Source organism: Montipora capricornis, chromosome 7 (assembly GCF_036669925.1).
Source record: "Montipora capricornis isolate CH-2021 chromosome 7, ASM3666992v2, whole genome shotgun sequence".
In the NCBI taxonomy this organism is placed as follows: Eukaryota; Metazoa; Cnidaria; class Anthozoa; order Scleractinia; family Acroporidae; genus Montipora; species Montipora capricornis.
The window spans coordinates 13,860,060-13,878,069 of NC_090889.1; the positions used below are offsets into that span (position 1 = coordinate 13,860,060).

Sequence of the window (18,010 nt, forward strand, 5' to 3'; positions counted from 1 at the left end):
ATCCTAAAAGGGCACTTTGATTGTTGTCTCACTGGCCCATTTTAATACTATTGCACAACATTCTCAAGAACTTCAACCCACTCAAGTGACCCTCATTACTTGAATCATTGAGTGGAATTCCTAAAGATTCCCATAAATTCCTTGTACACAGTGCTCTTTTAGCTTTCAATTCCCAAAAATTTGCTTTTACTTCGTGTAGGAGACGCACATGACGCAACAAAAGCTTTAGTGGTCTTTAGGGATTTAGAATTCTGATTAGGTATTGTTTCACGATTTTTGTTCTATTGTTTTACGTCATGTGTGTCTTCTACACGAAGTAAAAGCCCAAAAATTCCCAAGAATTCAAACTCACTAAGTTTTGCTAATGGCATACTTTGGAATTTTTAGGAATTCCAAGCCTTTTGAGAGACCTAGAAATTCCCTAGAATTCCAAGCTTCTCATGCAGGCTTGGTTTTTTTGCATATGTGGGAAAAAGTTGGGAATTCATTCCCAAAAGACTGGGAATTCATTTTGCAAGGGGAATTTCACACATTGCATAGATGCAACTTTCTCTGATGGACTGGCCGGGAGATATGGGAATGACAGCCCAATGAAGATGGCAAATTCTGCAATAAAGAAAACGCGAGTTGGCAAAACAATGTACTCTTATGCGTTTTTGCAGCAAAGGATTTCCCAATAAACATAGAGCTTAGATTTTATTATGGGGTGCCAGGCCTTCCCTGGCAATCAAACTCAGGTAAACAACTTTACATAAAATAATGATGATGAAAATCAAATAATTTGCTCTTTACTTTTCCTTTCCACGATTGAACACATCAAGTCTAATCATATGGATACAAAATAAACACATGAATACTTTAGGCTGGCATTGCAGCCATTGATCATCTCTTCCTCCTCTGAGATCATATCTACATCTACATGTTCCAGCACTCGGGAAAGTCCCATTTTGACTTGTGGCTGTTTCTGCTTAGGTGGCCTCATACACCACAAGCCTTTTTAGAGACATCACCGCCGGACGCTCAACCAACTGAGCCACCGGTGTGCGGTGGGCTGAATTTCATTCATCTCATTAAAATCTCATGAATCTCATTAGGCACTGAGGGTTTTTCTTTGGGTACTCCAGTTTTCCACTTTTTTCAAAATCAACTTCTACAGTGCATTGTAAAAATATGCCAGGGTTCACTTACATGTACAGATTGGAGTCTTGCTCTGTTGTACTGTCCCCTATGTAGTTTCATCACATTATAGGCAGGAGTTGATATTAATATTAAATTTTAATGACTGAAAGTGTGGAATATGATATCTCATTGCCACAATAAACAAGGGCACCCAACGAGCAAATTAAGCCAAAAGCCCTTGAGAGACATTTCTAGTCTCCTTGCAAACGGACTCCATTAGCTGCAATGGAGACAGGTTGCTGTGGCAAGAATCCATCGGACAGCCGCGAGTCAGTAATAATTATATTATATGAAAATAACTCTGCAGCGATCGTTCTATTTTCATCCAGGGAAAGGCTCTCGTTCACGCAGATTATCTTTCTTTCACTGAAATCAGTGGATTTGACTGAAAAGTTAATAATTTATTGTTGTTGGAGATTGGATGACAAGAATTTCTGTCGCAATCGGAAATTCAATGACCTGGATTTGTGAAAATCTTGTTCAGCTTCATGCTTTAAAGAAAGAGGTATAGTGTGGAGTGCAATGTTTCGTGATGTTGACTTTCGCCTCATGTCTTAAAGAACGACTAATGCACCTATCAATTTTAAGCCGCTGGGGGGGGGCAGGCATAGAAGGGGGATTTGACGTTACACGTCTGCCCGTGGTAGGGACTTTGATCATTCGTTGAGTTCCGGGGGTCGGGACTTTTGACTTTAACAGTTAGAAGAGTGGGGTCCACTGACGCCATCTTGGCTGCTCACCATCTTGAATGACCGAGAAAGACTGAAAAATAGTACCGGCATTTTCGAATTACCCAGAAGCCACTAGAAGCAAACCGATTCTCTGCGATTCCCTCAATGCCATGGACTGAAACTATAACTTCTATGAGGCAGTTATCTATATTCACCTTGTGTGCAGTGAATTGCTTATAATTAATACTAAAAACGAGACCGAAATACCGAATTTCATTTTTATCGGTTCACTATTTGTCACATCATAAGTCCTCTTATGGAGCTTTTTGAATATTTCTCTCTTTTATATGAAGTTTAATATTTTATTTCTGTTGTTCCTGTTTACAATTTAAGTTTAATTAACATGCCACATTCTTTTTTCCTTCACAAAGTATGTGGTTCTATTTTTTGTCAGTCCTTTAGGGCATTATAAGTTTAAAGTTTAAAAGTGGAAACGTTTTAAAAATCGAGTTTTAGCTGTAATATTTGTTGTCTTAGTGATTAAATATAGATGACCATGAGTTATAAAAGGATGGTAATTCAAGTAAACAAAAGTAGCATAACAGTTCATGAAAAGATACCAGAATTTCCCTGTTAATAATTGTTACACTGTCTTGTTTAGTAGTATCAGCTGATCAGACAGTCCTCAAAATTTTAATATGCTTTCCAGATGAACTATGGAACTACATGACAATTTTCCATTATAACAGATGTTACATTTTGAAGTCATTGCTTTGCTACCTTTTAAAAAATAAAATGTATAATTTCTTTCCCTATTTCTGCTGTTCTTTTTTACCTATGCATTTTTGGGAGGAAGATGGGGTTGAGGAATTTGCACTCTTTTGACCCAGGATGACTTCCCTGGGGCCGGGCATTTGAACACAAAACTTATCTGAGTTCAAATCCCCTGCCTATGCTCGGCCTCCCCACCCCTCCCTCCAGCAGCTTAACATTGATAGGTGCATAATGTTACATGTGAAGCGCGCTTGTATTGCCTCATGGCTTTAAGAATGACGTATATTTCACGTGTAGCGTGTGCGCTTGTTTCGCCTCATGGCTGAGAGATGTTTTCTGTCACGCACGAACTGACTTCCGAGAGTCCGATTGACTCTTGCCAGGAAAAGCTGTCCCCATTGGATCCGATCGAGTCTGTTTGCCAACTGGGTGCCCCTGATATAATGCCAAAAAAAATGCTCTTTGGCTGTCTTCCTCCTCCAATACACTAAATCACAAAAATGATTAAGCCACCCACCAACACATTTTCTCTCTCTTTAATTGGCACAACAAAACAACAATTATTGCATTTATGCTAATTTGTCAAAAAGTGAACATTGTAGTACTGTAAATAAAATTGTTAAATAAGTGAATTCTTCTTAATAGATTTATGTTCTTAAGAATTTACTTCTAGACAATAAATAAATGTATGCTCTTTGTTTTTCTTCTTTTCTAGTGATACTGAATTTCAATTCAAACTATTTTTTTCTTCCAATAAAAAAGTTCCACAATCTTTAATTGCCACCATGCTTGGACAGTTCAGCAGCTTGTACAATCATTTGAAGTTGAGGAGATGAGACATCTGAAATATTTAACAATACAATAGTTTAATTAATAATAACGAGGCCCTGCCAGGAAGGGGGGGGGGGGGGTCCCGTGTCACTTCTCTGAATTTTAAAAGGTCTTGTGTCGGTGCTTTGTCAATGTTTCACATTGCTGTGACCGTTGCTGTCGGAAATTTAAAGAAAGGATGTCGTCTGTTGCGATTTCACTAAATAAGTGCTGTCGCTACTTTTTAGGCCATGTCGCTTGTCGGAATATACCCTGGCAGAGCCTCAATAATAATTTTTAAGACTATGCTTATGTCAACTATGTCCAGAAATTTAGATGCACGCCCAATTTTGACATCCAATACAAAGTGTCCCTTAGCCTTTGCTGCCTATTTCCAACGATAAGGAAAGGGTTAAGGTTAGCACTATTTTTAGCTTAGGGTAAATGCAGCTGTTTAATTCCTTAGTTGAAGAGCAGCATTTGGGGTCGCTTTGTATCTACATTCCAAGACACGAGTGATGTTGAAGTGGGGAAGAAGAGCAAGGCCCGGACACTAAAGTTGTGACTCTTATTGAAATCTGTGTGCATCTAATTAGGGCATTTCTGGACATAGCTGGCTAATATTCAATGAAATAAGCCAAAAACTTGGAATGTTGTAGGAGACATATTAATTTTATAAATCGCCTCACCAATTATCAGATCTGTGTGGTTCATCGTTTCTGAGTTATTTGTCGAAGCCTTCCACCTAACTTTATAGAGTTTTGTATGGAGCCCTCTTGTTGGTGCACCAGTGTTGTGCACCAATAAGGGGGCCAGAAATCCACACGAAAAAATCTGGAATTCATTTAGTGATGGAAATGCCTACTTTTCACTCACGAGATAAAATGCATGTGACTGTATGAACACATCTCCTAATGTACATGAAATGCTCAGACTGCTGAGATTCATAGGCACAGACATTTTTTTCAACCTAATAAATTTGTATCATGGTGTCACGCAAGGTAACAATTTGGAAATTCAAAATGCTGTGAAGCTGCAAGAAGTCCTCCTCCCCATTCTCTTCGTGGAATGCTTGCTTTTAGTGCCGCCACCACCAAAACTTTATTCTGTGCACCTAGAATACCGCCTAAAAAATATTTTACAGTTTACGTTTTGTCAACTGAAGTCTAAGACAGCCTTCTGACTTCATAGTCGATCTTAGACACTTACAAGAGTCACAATCATAGCACCACACGCTCAGATCACTGAAGCTCAACACCAACATGTGGCCAGACTCTGCATTGTGATCCACCATATGACCCTTGACGTAACGACTGCACATCACTTCTGAACACATCAAGCAAAGCCAGTTTTCTCCAATATTGACACAGGTTTTACATGGTTTGGTCACATCAATATGAAGTGAAGCTGTCTCTGACAAAGACTGAAAAAAAGTATGTATAAAGAAACACAAGTAACATAAAAAATTATGTAGCAATGACTCTAACATGGACTACGCAATTTGTGTGGGTTGTGATGTGATGTTATAGGAAAGCAACCTCCCTTTCACTAACTACATGTACTGCTTTCCCTGCTGGCAGATCTAGAGGTCTCTTTTCTTTTTGCCTTCGCTGGGCTGATGAATACCGGAAAAGAGACGTGGCAATTGGGTCGAAACTCACAGTGTTGAGCATGCGCGGCAGTTACTTAGCAACCAAGTCCTCACTTGATAATTTATGTTTTGTGGGCTCACTTAACAACAGCGGAATTACTGTAAAGGTAGCAATTAAATTTTTGATAACAGTACTTTCATTTGGTTTGATTGTTACGTGTATGTAGTAGAATCTGAACCCTATTACCAGTGATTGCTTGAAAGTTCACTTCTTTTGCCTATTCAAAAATTGAAAAAAAAATGGCTAAAACTACGGGAAAAATGCCAAAATTGCTGAAAAAATGTTCAATTTTCCATATTTCATTTGAAAGTTTGACTGGTTTTTTTAATGTCCATATAGAAAAAATCTCTAAGAAGAAAGAACAAAGCACCACAGTCCCAAAGGAGTTGCTATTGCTATTGTTTTCTAACTTGAAAAAAGGAGCATATGCATAATGAAGTAGGGATCTGTTTAGGCATCTTGCCAAAACTTCCTTAGCAACCATTGTCTTTGTGTAGTTAAGAGCCACCCCCCTTATATTGTAAATTGCTATGTGGAATAAAAGACACTTGAAACATTGGACACCTCCTGCCCTTCCCACCCAGTCCTATATCCACCCTACACTGGAACTTGACAGAGAAATTAAAATAAAGGGCTATTATAAAATCATGAAAGAGAGACTAAATTTTTCCATGGTATGATGTATATGGAAGTTTATCATCTTTAGTACAGTAATATTAGACGAATGACCTTGGCATGATAAAATATTTACTTCTGCCGACAGGCGTTCTTTGATCATGAAAAAGAAAGCAAATAGAAAGAAAGAATTGGATAGCGCCTGTTGTAGCGAGAAGTACTATAGCTAGTACTATAGCTTTGAAAGTAACGAAAAATAATGTAACACATCCGTCATCCGAAACTAACACATACATACATGGTTTTCAGGAACTCAACCATTACAAAATAATTCGCATTTTTTTGTTCCTTACTTGTACATGTGGGCAGTCAAGCTTTGGCGCAACAGAAAATCCCATAAATTCAGAACCACCCGAAGCCATTTCTTCGCTTGTGTGTGCAGAAGTGTCCAGGCAATTTCACTGACAACACACTCTTCAAAAATGAAGTATTTAATTGGGCACGGTTGCTAAGGAAAAACATTTCCCAAATTCCTCGCCTGTGCAAGGAAGTGCGTGATAATTTGAGGAAGTAACACAATTTCATCGATTGGACGAATCCGTCCACTTTTCAGAGCTGTCTGCAATTTTAAAGGAGAAGGGATGGGAGGATGATACCAATACTTCCACAAGTTCTTGCTATCTATCTTCATTTTTGTTTCTATTATACAAAGAAGGTCTTACCACCAAACAAATCCAAACTTGAATGCTTTAGGGCTTCACGGTGTAAAAATTTGATTGACTTACGTGACATTATCCGTGACAGTAGATTGCATAGAAAGACCGCTATTATTGTTTTCACGGGCGCGTAGGATTCCCGCCATTTTAGGAAATTCGGTTCCGTTTGTGTAATGGTATGAAGATTCTGACCTGGAATATCAACGGTATTCGCGCTGCAAGGCGAGATAAATCATTGAAGGAGATCTTGGACTCCCTAGAAGCAGATATTATTTGTTTGCAAGAGACGAAAGTTACACGTGAGTCCATACACAGACTGTATTGGATGTTCTGTATGTTGTCTCTTATCGACAACAGAAGCGATAGAGTAGCGATGGAGTAGAAATACTCCTAGTTGCTTCATGCTACAGAAACCGGAGATAAGCGCCGGCCTAATGGGCCTTCTAGGCTCGTAAGCAGACTTTACCTTACATGTATCGTACGGTCTCAAATGAGAAGCATTAAGGCTAAATTCATTCCTGTGTTAACTTGTTCTGGTTGTTGTTTAACCTAGCTTTTGCAACAATCGTTGACGTGGTCTTATGCCTTCTAGCATGATGAGAAAGGATGATGAAAAATCGTTGACCCATCATGGGATAGTTGACCTTGAGGAGGAGACACAAAATTAACTTAAAACTGCTGAGCAAGATTCTGCCTTTTTTTGTTAATTCCCTCGAGAACCTGCAGTGGCCTTAACCTGGGTTCCAGAGGATATTTTTTTCTTATCGATCCTGACTTCGCAGCGAACCATCAGTATCGATAAGAAAAAAATATCCTCTGGAACCCAGGGTACAGTGGCCTTTACATACAGTATGTTTATTTTACCAGGTGACATGCTGGATGAAGTAACTGCTATTGTGGAGGGGTACAATGCATATTTCAGCTTTTCAAAAGTCAAAACGGGATATTCTGGTGAGATAAAGATCCTCAATCAGTGTGTTTGTTACATAATGGATACAGTTGCTAAGAAAATTCCAATGAAATTTAAACCAATCACTTATCAGGCACCCCAGGATGTCTCCAGTTGAGAAGTAAAATCGTCTGGTGTTAGACAGAGTAAAATATGTCAAGCCTCACTCCCAGGAGTCAGTAGGTTAAGTGCTGAAAAAAGAATTGCAAAATTGATGATCAACAATATTTTTTACAATGACTGCAAAAATTCTCACGCGCTCATTGGCTAATTGCGGACAGACACATAAATTTATAATTTATGCGATAATGACGCAATATTACTCATGTCAGATTGAAGTTTCTCAAATTTTTGTCTCACTTTCTTCTTCGTGTTTTGACTTGATTATGACCCCTCTGCCTTTTTGTTATTGTAAAAAATGAATTGATGTCAGTTTTTCATGCATCTGTCCGGTTATTGATCATGAATTTCGTCATAACATTGTCAAAGTAGTCTGCGGATCCACTCGGCTATCGTTTTCTGGCCTCATGGATCCACAGCTACTTTGACAATGTTATGATGCAATTATGATCAATAACAGGACAGACGCATGAAAAACTGACATCAATTTGTGAAATTGTTAGTGTAGGAAATAGCATGGATTCTTTGGTAAATTTTGACAGCCTTTGTAAAGAATCTTGAAGTATTATTTACATTGCATTTATTTTGGTGTAAAGTCTTGGATTCGCAAACAAGGGTCTCGGCTAGTCTCGGATTTTACCACCCTGCAGCTGGTAACCTGATGTCATAGCCTCTGGGGGCCAACACCAACAACAAATCTTTCTTTTATATCCGAAAGCAAGATGTTAGTGTCTTCATCCCCTGACAGGGGCTGCGTGCGGAGTACAATAATATTGAAAGTTGGGGGGAGGAGGGGCTAGGTTTTGGTGTAGATTGCGAAGTGTGAGGGGAGGCAGGAAAGGTTAAGGAGAAAACAACAGCGTAGGAAAAAAACTGTAACTTTGTCAAGTTAACTTTCAATTCCAAAGCGGAATAGCTACAAACTAATACACCGGATTGCTGTGTGAATTTTAACTTTTCGTAGTACTGCATATTTCATATCTATCTATCTATCTATCTATCTATCTAGATATATATATATATACAAGAAATTGAAGGGCACCGAGCAAAACGGTCATTCTAAGTGACTTTTTGGATGTCTTTTAAAATTTTTCTCGAAGTAAGCTGAATTTTGCATGTGATTGCAAAATATGGAGAACACATATATGTACTGTACAAGTACCCTAAATTCTTTTGGCTGGTTCACTCTTCGTTTCCTAAAAATAATGCATGCAAAAGGTTTTGTTTCTCGTGGTGGCATATTGTTTTTACCAGCAGCTGTGACTTAGTAATTGGATCACTGCCCAATTATCTAGTGCATTGAAGTGGTTTGAATTGAAATCAATGTTGATAAACAAATTATTATAATAATTCTAGTTACAATTGCTGGCCAGCTATCAGATCAACACTTGGTACCTGTTGAGCACTTGGTTAAAATAATTTTTATTGGTATTATTATGATGTATTATTATTACTAATATTATTATTTTATTAGTAGGAGAGACGGAAAATGATATCAAATAAAATCAGATAACGATATTTTTGACGATAAAGGAAGCCGTACAATGTAGTACATGTATTTGTATAATGTAGAAAATCCTTTTGAAACAATAGAGAACCAACATACTCAATCCATTTTTGATGCCAAATCTACTGTAGGCAGTGAACCTCTGGGACACATCACTGAAAGGCAAATGTTTTCCTTTTCATCATATGGCAAGCAATTCTCAGGCTAAACGGAGTACTCTAATTGGCTGGTTTTTGGTCGAGATTTTACAGTAAGGTCCATTACCATGGAAATGGTCCATTTCCAATTTGTTCTCTATTATGGGAAATTCAAGTTGAGCAAAATACAAATTAAAAATTTTTAAAAAGCAGAATTATTATTTTTTTTTTATCACAATAGTACTATTATTGTAGGAAGCAGAATTTAGTGTTACATGGAAAAGGTAATACTGTCAAAGTTTGCTGATGGAAGACGAAGGTTACGAACGTTGTGTCAGATCGCTCATAGAAATGATGGCATATAATAAACAAATTACTAACATCACTTGCTTGGGACCGTACTGGGGAATATTAAAATTTTGTCCTCAATCATTTTTGTATGGACCTCGCTCGTACTGCCATGACCACCGGGCCAATATTCCCAAGTATGGTCCTCATGCTCGTTTAGTAAAAGGTTATTTTTTTCTAGCACTCAACTTTTCTGGATGCAACACAAACTTGCAACCAGCTCCTAAGGTTTTTTTGTTTTCGGTCTTCTTTCTTCCCCTTTATTTTACATTTTTTTTCTTTTTTCTTCTAAATGATGCTTCATAGGTGTTGCCACATTTTGTCGTGATGCAGTTACTCCTATTGCAGCTGAAGAGGGTCTTTCTTCTGTGCTTACCACACAGCCATCTATAGGTTCTTTTGGTAGTCACAGCGATTTCACCCTTGAAGAGCTTGAAGCACTTGATGCTGAAGGTCGTGCTGTCTTGACTGAACATACTCTTTGTAATGACAAGACAGTTGTTATTATCAATGTCTACTGCCCAAGAGCTGATAAAGAGAACAAGGATAGAGTGTGCTTTAAACTGAATTTTTACAAAGTGCTTCAAGAAAGAGCTGAGATGCTCATAAAGTCAGGAAGGTAAAAACTCGTTCTGTATTATCACTTTATATTAATCACTTACAGTCAATTTCATGTTACTTTACTGCTCCATGTCACAAAGTTTGTTGGGAAATTTGGGACTAGGTTACAAAGTAGCCAATTGTGCGGCCAACCAAATTGCGAACTTTGAAATGACCTTCTCAACTTCTACCAGATTGAACTTTGCAACTTCACCGAATGAGCTCTTTGCCATTCCAGGTGCATGACATCATAAACAAGTGCTTTGAGGATACAAAACCATTTAAAATAGCGCTGTAGGTAAAAACGTTAACGGATGAATGTATTTAACACAGAATTTTGTAAACAGGGGCCAGGTATTAAGTGGGGTAAACAAAATAATCTAAAACTAATTGAAAACAATGCTGCTTACTTGCCTATGGGCAGTCCAAGGCTTTGATAAGTCATTCACTGACAAGTGATTTGGGGTGCAATACTCCAAGTAATTAAACAGCATTTACTATCGAGTTCTCCTCATAAATTCTCCATAAAAACATCAACTTCAGGCAGCACTGTGACTTTCAGGGAAAAAAAGATCTCCACATGTCTTTTTTCTCATCAAGACAAAGTTCGGTCGACAAAGTTGGAAAGTTCATTTGAAAGTTCGCAATTGGTTGTCTAATTCACCTTTAATTGTTTACTCCATAATCTAGTACCCAATTCCCCAACAAACTTTGCAATGTGGCGCGGTAAAGTAATGTGAAATCGACTGTAATCATGTGATAAGGCTCGCGCCAACAGGTTGGCTCTGTTGCTTGAGCATGAGATTACCGTGCTGGAGGTCGCAGGTTTAAAGGCTGGCTGGACCAACACTCAGGGTCTTAAAATAACTGAGGAGAGAGTGCTGCCTTTGCAGTTACATCAGCAAGTAGTTAGAATTTCAAGTCTTCTCGGATAAACTTTAGGCCCAGTGTCTCACAACCCTTGCTGTTAACAATGTGGGATGTTAGAGAAATTAATTTTGGGTTTTGATGAGCTGAGGAAAGTGGAGTGCCCACAGTAAAACCTTGATGCACAGGGACGGCAACCTGACTGCCAAACTCAACCTACATAAGAGCTCACAGACGAGCTGATTCTTTCCTATTGAGGTTGGCCTTAATACCTACCTAACAAAGATCTGTTCTTTATTAGAATATGCAAGTCCTATTGGGGAAGTCTACCCGCATACATATACCCAGCTGCTAAAATTGAAAGAGTTCAGGATAGACGTTTAAGTAAACTCTAGCCCAAAGAAGAGATACCCAAGCTAAGAAAGAACTTGACAGATTAAGGGGCAGTAACAACTACGCATACTTATTTCCGACAGAGATAGAACACAACTACAATCTAAGGAAAACGAAAGGCACAGTCACAACCTCACGAACTAAGAGATATGGAATTCATTTTTACCTGGAGCTATAAAATTATGGAACTGATGGACTCCTACAAGTAGTATAATTTTTATATTTTAATCTTGTACGTCGTAACTCTACTTAGATTATCATACTATTTGTAAATAATTCGCTACCTTCTGGTAGATTTTTAATGTAATAGACGCTGTATTTCTTTACAAATGTGTTCAAATGAAGCTCTTAACTAATGTATGTAGGAGCATAATTTTATGTAGCCGGTTGCTTAGCTTTCTGCTAAGAGTGCTTATCCTTCACCTGCTTCACGCGTAGAGACCCAGGTTGAGTTCCCATACTCTTTCGTACGGACGTTTAATTTCATGTTTTCCTGTTCTGCTATTATTGAGATTTTCCTTTCCTGGATACTCGTGTTTAGCGGTGTCCTCAAATTTGTAGATTAAGTGCTCTTAGTTGAATATTGTTTTTTAGTATAAATACACAGGTGATTATACAAAATCGCGTGCTTTCATTGGCTCGCTATCTCGGATTATCAGCCGATAATCAACTCGACGGACAAAATGGCTGCCAGTAGTCGTTTTGCCACTGTAAGTGAAGATGATTTTCGCGTTGAAATGTTTTTTTTCTCTTTTTTGAAATAATCACCTGTGTATTTATACTAAAACAATTATTCGCCTCAGGCTCAGTGATTATCAGTGAATATTCACCGATAATCACTTCGCCTTCGGCGAATAATTGTTAAGTAGCGTCCCAGTTATTGCTTTAGTGCTGTTGAAGTCAATTTAGACTGGCATAAAATTATGTAAAACCAACACTTTTGAACAGAGGGTACAGTATGTGCTTGCTTAAAAGACGAAAATTAGTCAACATTGTTTTACTCACAGGTAAATACATTTTTGATATTTTTGTGTTTATTGTGCATTGTAGACATGTGATTGTGCTTGGTGATATCAACACGGCTCATAAAATGATTGATCACTGTGAACCAGACGACGAGGTACAGTTGTAATAATAGAGACCTTAAGCAAACTACGACGATGACGGCACGAGAACGTCGTCTAAAAATCATTATTATTTCCTGTTATTGTAATAATTTTGCGATTACTCCAAGTTGCTCGGCATAGAAAGTGTGAGCCCACTTTCCAAGAATAGAATTCATTTGGTGAGAACGGTGTGGACATTGAAAGAGAAAACTAAAAATTCGTCGTCACTTGCTCGCGTCCTTTACATCAACTCAAATTTGATCCTTTCACGTCGTTGTCAAGACGAGAACGGCAAAGAAATGAATCTAACGGCGGTTAATTTAGGTGAGAAAATGAAAATTTCTCCTCAAGTACTGACGTTCGTCATAAAGGCCGAGACACACGAGGCGACAAGTCGCAGCGACGGGTTTCTGCGACAAGTCACTCTGTGTGTACTACTTGCAAAACAATTCGCTGCGACACGGCACCTCTTCGGTGTACGCGCAGTGATCTTGTATGAGGGGGAATGTGAACTAGTTTGCTAATTCAATATGGCGGACCATATGACGCTGTCGCATTGGTTCATTTATATTTTGTCGCAGCGACTTGTTGCCGGAAGTGTACACACGGTGTGACAACGCTGCGTTCGCTAATTTTTTCGCTGCGATCAGTCGCAAGAATTCAAACTGGCTTGAATGAATAAAATGGAATGAAAACGTTATGAGCAGCGCTTAATTTAGGGGAGAAAATGAAAATTTATCTTCAAGTGCTGACGCCCTTCATAAAATCTCAAATTTGGCTATTTCACGCTGTTGTTTTGCTGACGACGGTAAGGAGTAGGACATGGACAAAAGTGGAAAACGCACGTGCAGGGCGTAAAAAGCTGTTGTTTTGCTCACTAAAGCCTGGTTTACACTGCGACACGAGCATAAACATAAGTATAAGCATAGCAAAGTTCACACATGTTGCGTAAGCATAAGAGAAGTGACATACGCAAGCGCACGCAGTTAACTCCAGATTGGAGCTGGAGATTGGGACGAGCAACGTTTCCAAAATGACGGACAAAGAAGAAATTCTCCTCCTACTATATTACTCGAAGAAGACGACGGCGACAGGAGAGAGAACGAGAAAACAGACTGAAGAGGTCCTGTTGGGTATTTTCGAAGGGATATTTTCCGAAAGAGGAAAGAACAAGGAGACTTAGGAACTGCAATCAGCGGACCAAGAATTTGATTTCTGGCGAGTCGCAAAAGCAGGGATGATTGCGAACCGCCTCAGCAAGTTTCTCTTTAAAAAAACAGTACCTTCGGAAGTCATTGATCTTAGGCACTATTAACGTGAATATCCGTTGGCATCAAAAACATCTGACACCTCTGTCTTATGCTTATGTTTATGTTGCACCCGGTTTACACAGTTATAAACGTGACATAAGCACAAGAATAAGAAATGGAAACGTTTCCTTTTTCTTGTGCTTATGTCACTCCCGGTTTACACAGCTTTTGCTTATGTTTATGCTTATGTCACAGTGTTAACCACGCTTAAATATGCACATTTGTGACTTTCTAGTTGACGTCGCCGTTGTCGTTGCTAAAGGTTATTAGGGAGGTTAATTAAGAACGCGACGTTTTGGTCCGCTAACGGCAACCGGAAGGGAACTGTTTTCCCTTTTAACTTGTCTTGTCACTACCACCTTTATATTTGTAAGTATCTTTATTAGGTTAAAAATCTGGGAGACACTACTGTCCTGGTATGCGAAATGTTCATTTCCGGTTACCGTCCACGGCTCAAAAACGTCGCGTGCTTAACTCCTTATTAGGGAGCTTAAGCAAACGCGTTTTCGAGACGCTGACGGCAACCGGAAATGAACTGTTTCACCCTTTAACTTGTCTTTACACAACCACATTTACATTGCTAAGTATCTTTTCTCCATTAAAGGTGATTAGTTTAAAAATGTCGTGGCACGCGAAATGTTCTCTTCCGGTTGCCGTCCGGTTTCAAAAGCGCGCGTAGCTCCTTATTGTCAGTTGATGTTTCAGAAGGGGGTATAGGTGATGGTTCAACTTCATTAAGGCGTGTATCGATCTTTTAGTCATTGACGTGGTTACAGATTATGTAGGCAGAAAATTAAAGATAGATTAAAGATTGGTTAGATATATGTATGGCAAAATTTACGTGTTAGAAACTAGATAAGTGTCAAAAACACAAACAAATTACAAAGCAAATACTATCCAAGTCTATCCGCTTGACAATCGAAACACGTGTTCGAGTGGAGGGACCTGGCGAGGATTGATCATGTGACGCAATGCATTGTTCCGTTTCTGTCTCCGTCAACAGCAAAGCTAAATATTATGCTTCTTGGTGAAACGTATGTCGAGGTACTGCTGGCCGAGGCTCAATGGTACAAAAGTTCCCATTATTGTGAGCCAGCCTAAGGTGGTAATACGTCTTCCTCTAAAGGGTCGCTGTTTCCAATAAATTGTGTTTTACCCGGTATCTCTTTGTGGAACGTTTGACGACATCAGAGTCATCAGCAGTGCATAACCCTGAATTGTCGATCTCTGTCATTTGGCCTCTACCCATCAGTTTACTGTTCTATCTAAATTTAGAATGCGGTTTCCGTCAAATAATGGCCAGTCACAGTGTGCTTGATGACCACAACTCCTCTGATTGGTCTGCAACTGAAAAAACACACACGACCTGGACTGCTCGTGCTTAATCATGCTTAATGCAAAATCATGGATCGTGCAAGGAATACAATGATCGTGACGATTTTTTCCTGCAGAAATCTAGCAGTAGCCGTCCTAAGAATAGATAATCTTAGGGACTTTAAGCAAATCGCTACGGCTGGGGCTAATACGGCTGCCGGAAGTGAATTTTCCCCAAAATGAGACACTGCGCAAGTGCGCATGTACGTCGGTTGCATCCAGCCGTAGCGTGAAATTTGACTACGTAAGTCGGGATGTTTTGGCGTAACGTCTACTACGTCGGGTTTATTTCGCTTCTCTGGCCCTTTTCAAAGGACATCTCGGCATTTTAAGAATTCCATTTGATACTATATCCTTTAAAGTCAATTTAAAATGCGCAAGTGCGCAAGTGCGCATGTACGTCGGCTGCATTCAGCCGTAGCGTGAAATTTGACTACGTAAGTCGGGATGTTTTGGCGTAACGTCTACTACGTCGGGTTTATTTCGCTTCTCTGGCCCTTTTCAAAGGACATCTCGGCATTTTAAGAATTCCATTTGATACTATATCCTTTAAAGTCAATTTAATTCAAAGATTGTGTCAAGGTTGCCTATAGTAAGCTTGTAAACCCGTATCATGAATTTACGATAAGTTTTGGCCAAGGTGTTTCGAAGTAACTCAAGTGAAATATATGTGTTCAGCACGAGGTTGTAAGTTTGCTTTGAGGATTTAGTGAAGATGCTTTATATATGGATACTATACGATGCTATTTTGCTTCTTTGAGTATTGATATATTTGTGTTCTTCACTCGATATTCTTTGAGATATTTGTCTCTGAAATTATATATTTCATCCATCAAATTGTTGTTATTGTACAAAGCGTATGGCGTTTGCTTTTGCTCAGAAATAATCTGTTCTTCCTAGCAAGGCGAATAACGGCCATCGTCATTTGAGCGAAGCCATTTGGCTGTGAGAAACTGAATAAAAGATATTTTTAAACTCCTTAGCTCATGTTTCCTTAGTATTTTGCTTTGCTAAACTTAAAATCTGGCAGACCACCGAGACGTACTCTCCCCAGACCTTTTCAGTCACGGCATCCGTAGTAGCACCAGCCGTAGTGATTTTCTTAAACTCCCTTATACTCATTCCATCGCAGATTGAGACCTGGATTATGGACTTCTGGAAGAATGGAATAATTCAGAGTTATTATTTTGATTTTACAATAATTATACTCACTTGAAAATCCACCTTTTTGTGGTACTCTTTCTCCCTAGGATTTGTTTAATGCAAACCCAGGACGACAATGGCTGAATCAGTTTTTACTTCCGATAGATGTCTCATCTGATCATTGTTTGACTGGTGATGGAAATGCCGAATTGCATCACGAGAAGGAAAGTGGTTTCATTGACACTTTTCGTCACTTTCATCCAACTGAGCGGGATGCCTACACTAATTGGTGCACGGTCACCAGTGCACGACAAACAAACTATGGCACCAGGATTGATTACATTTTTGCAGATGTTGAATTGGTGAGAAACGAGTTTGTGGATTGTGTCATCAGAGCAGATATTGATGGCTCTGATCACTGCCCAGTTGTGGCAACTTTGAAGACCAGTTTCAAAGGCGCTTTGAAGCCCCCAGCCTTTTGCACAAAGTATATGCCGGAGTTTGCAGGAAAACAACAGAAACTGAAGTCTTATTTCGGTAAAAACCCTGACCAGCCACGAGCTTCAAGTCAACCCACAAGCTCTTGTGTTGCTAAACAAGAGGAGGTGGTAAGATCATCTTTGAAGCGCAGTGCATCCTTTGGGGATGAAAAAGGCAAGTTGAAACGTCAAAAATCTGGAGTAAAAACCAAGGCAATATGCCCACCAAAAAGAGACCTGTTAACTTTTTTCTCGAAATCATCGAACTCCGTTGCAAGCGACAGAGAAGTTGCAAAAAGACTTTCTAAAGCTTCCCAGGAAACCCGTGGTGCCTCAGAATCGCCTTTGATTTGTGACAGTGACAGCAATGATAAGTTAATTTCGGACAATGGCCATTCATCTCTTCATGAACAAACCTCGAGTGTTATCGAAAAAGAGGTTTCATCCGATGATGCAGCGACTTGCAAAGACCGCCAACAAGGGAGAAAGGCTGAGGCAGCTCTTTGGAAAAACATTCTAACAGGGCCACGCCCTCCTCCTCTCTGCAGTGGTCACAGGGAACCTAGTGTTTTAAGGACAGTTAAGGTCAAAGGACCAAATCAGGGCAAACAGTTTTATTGCTGTGCTAAACCGCAGGGTCACAGTTCTAATCCACAGGCACGATGCAATTTCTTTAAGTGGGTAAATAAGTAGTCCTTCTCACTGGGTTATACAAGTGAGAGTGCAGTAATTTAACAAGGTGGCTGTGTAGAAGTTCTCAACTCTATCGTCATGTAAACTTCCAGTGCAGGTTTATTTTCCTGTTTTAAACTGTGAAGTGAAGGCACACCATGATCATGACAACAAAGTCCTGCTATTTCCAACTTTGTTTATAACAACACTGGAGGCTGTGCGGCCCAGTAGTAAGGGTGCTTGCCTTGAAATCTAGAGATCCTGGCTTCAAGACTCGTTCTGACCACTGACAGTCCCTTATTCAACTTCTCGGCGGGACTTGTAAATAGTTAACTGGTTTGCCTCCGGCCAGTGGAGGTTCTTAACAGTTGTTGTTGTTCTGTTCCCTAACCCTGAAAGGTCGCCATGGTAATATCACAAGTAATGATAGTTAATAGTAAAAACTAGATCATTGGATAATGCAATTCTAGAGTTTTGATTGGGTTAGCTAGCCATCATGGTATATGAGGTATAGCATGCTCTACAAATATCAGTAACTGCACGCAGTTTTCTTGTATTTACTAAATAAAGTAGGGACGATTTATCCAT

At 39.3% G+C, this 18,010-nt stretch overlaps 2 protein-coding genes and 1 long non-coding RNA gene across 3 annotated transcripts in view; 2 read left to right on the forward strand and 1 right to left on the reverse strand.

Moving 5' to 3' along the window:
• Positions 1 to 1,288, forward strand: part of LOC138058230 (uncharacterized) — a 1,710-nt gene extending 422 nt beyond the window's left edge. Inside the window, exon 2 of the long non-coding RNA XR_011133830.1 lies at positions 388 to 1,288. This is a non-coding gene — a long non-coding RNA (uncharacterized lncRNA). The remainder of the gene's footprint in view (positions 1 to 387) is intronic.
• A 1,858-nt stretch (positions 1,289 to 3,146) lies between these two features.
• On the reverse strand, positions 3,147 to 6,527 carry LOC138058229 (histone deacetylase 6-like). The gene is made up of 3 exons (XM_068904128.1): positions 6,055 to 6,527; positions 4,644 to 4,857; positions 3,147 to 3,465 (listed from the first exon to the last, which is right to left on the reverse strand). The coding sequence occupies exons 1-3, from the start codon at positions 6,121 to 6,123 to the stop codon at positions 3,398 to 3,400; spliced, it is 351 nt and encodes a 116-aa protein (XP_068760229.1). The 5' UTR covers positions 6,124 to 6,527; the 3' UTR covers positions 3,147 to 3,397.
• On the forward strand, positions 6,507 to 18,010 carry LOC138058227 (DNA-(apurinic or apyrimidinic site) endonuclease 2-like). Its single transcript, XM_068904126.1, has 5 exons — positions 6,507 to 6,716; positions 7,285 to 7,368; positions 9,785 to 10,097; positions 12,389 to 12,458; positions 16,379 to 18,010. The coding sequence occupies exons 1-5, from the start codon at positions 6,596 to 6,598 to the stop codon at positions 17,441 to 17,443; spliced, it is 1,653 nt and encodes a 550-aa protein (XP_068760227.1). The 5' UTR covers positions 6,507 to 6,595; the 3' UTR covers positions 17,444 to 18,010.

What these genes read in the sequence shown, in the direction of transcription:
- LOC138058229 (XM_068904128.1), bottom strand. Translation starts at nt 6,123, where the DNA reads ATGGCTTCGGGTGGTTCTGAATTTATGGGATTTTCTGTTGCGCCAAAG. An exon ending in TTGACTGCCCACATGTACAA is followed by an intron (nt 4,858 to 6,054) that starts GTAAGGAACAAA and finishes ACTTTTTTTCAG; the next exon opens with TCTTTGTCAGAGACAGCTTC. An exon ending in GTGCTATGATTGTGACTCTT is followed by an intron (nt 3,466 to 4,643) that starts GTAAGTGTCTAA and finishes TAAATATTTCAG; the next exon opens with ATGTCTCATCTCCTCAACTT.
- LOC138058227 (XM_068904126.1), top strand. Translation starts at nt 6,596, where the DNA reads ATGAAGATTCTGACCTGGAATATCAACGGTATTCGCGCTGCAAGGCGA. An exon ending in ATGCTCATAAAGTCAGGAAG is followed by an intron (nt 10,098 to 12,388) that starts GTAAAAACTCGT and finishes TGTGCATTGTAG; the next exon opens with ACATGTGATTGTGCTTGGTG. An exon ending in ACTGTGAACCAGACGACGAG is followed by an intron (nt 12,459 to 16,378) that starts GTACAGTTGTAA and finishes CTTTCTCCCTAG; the next exon opens with GATTTGTTTAATGCAAACCC.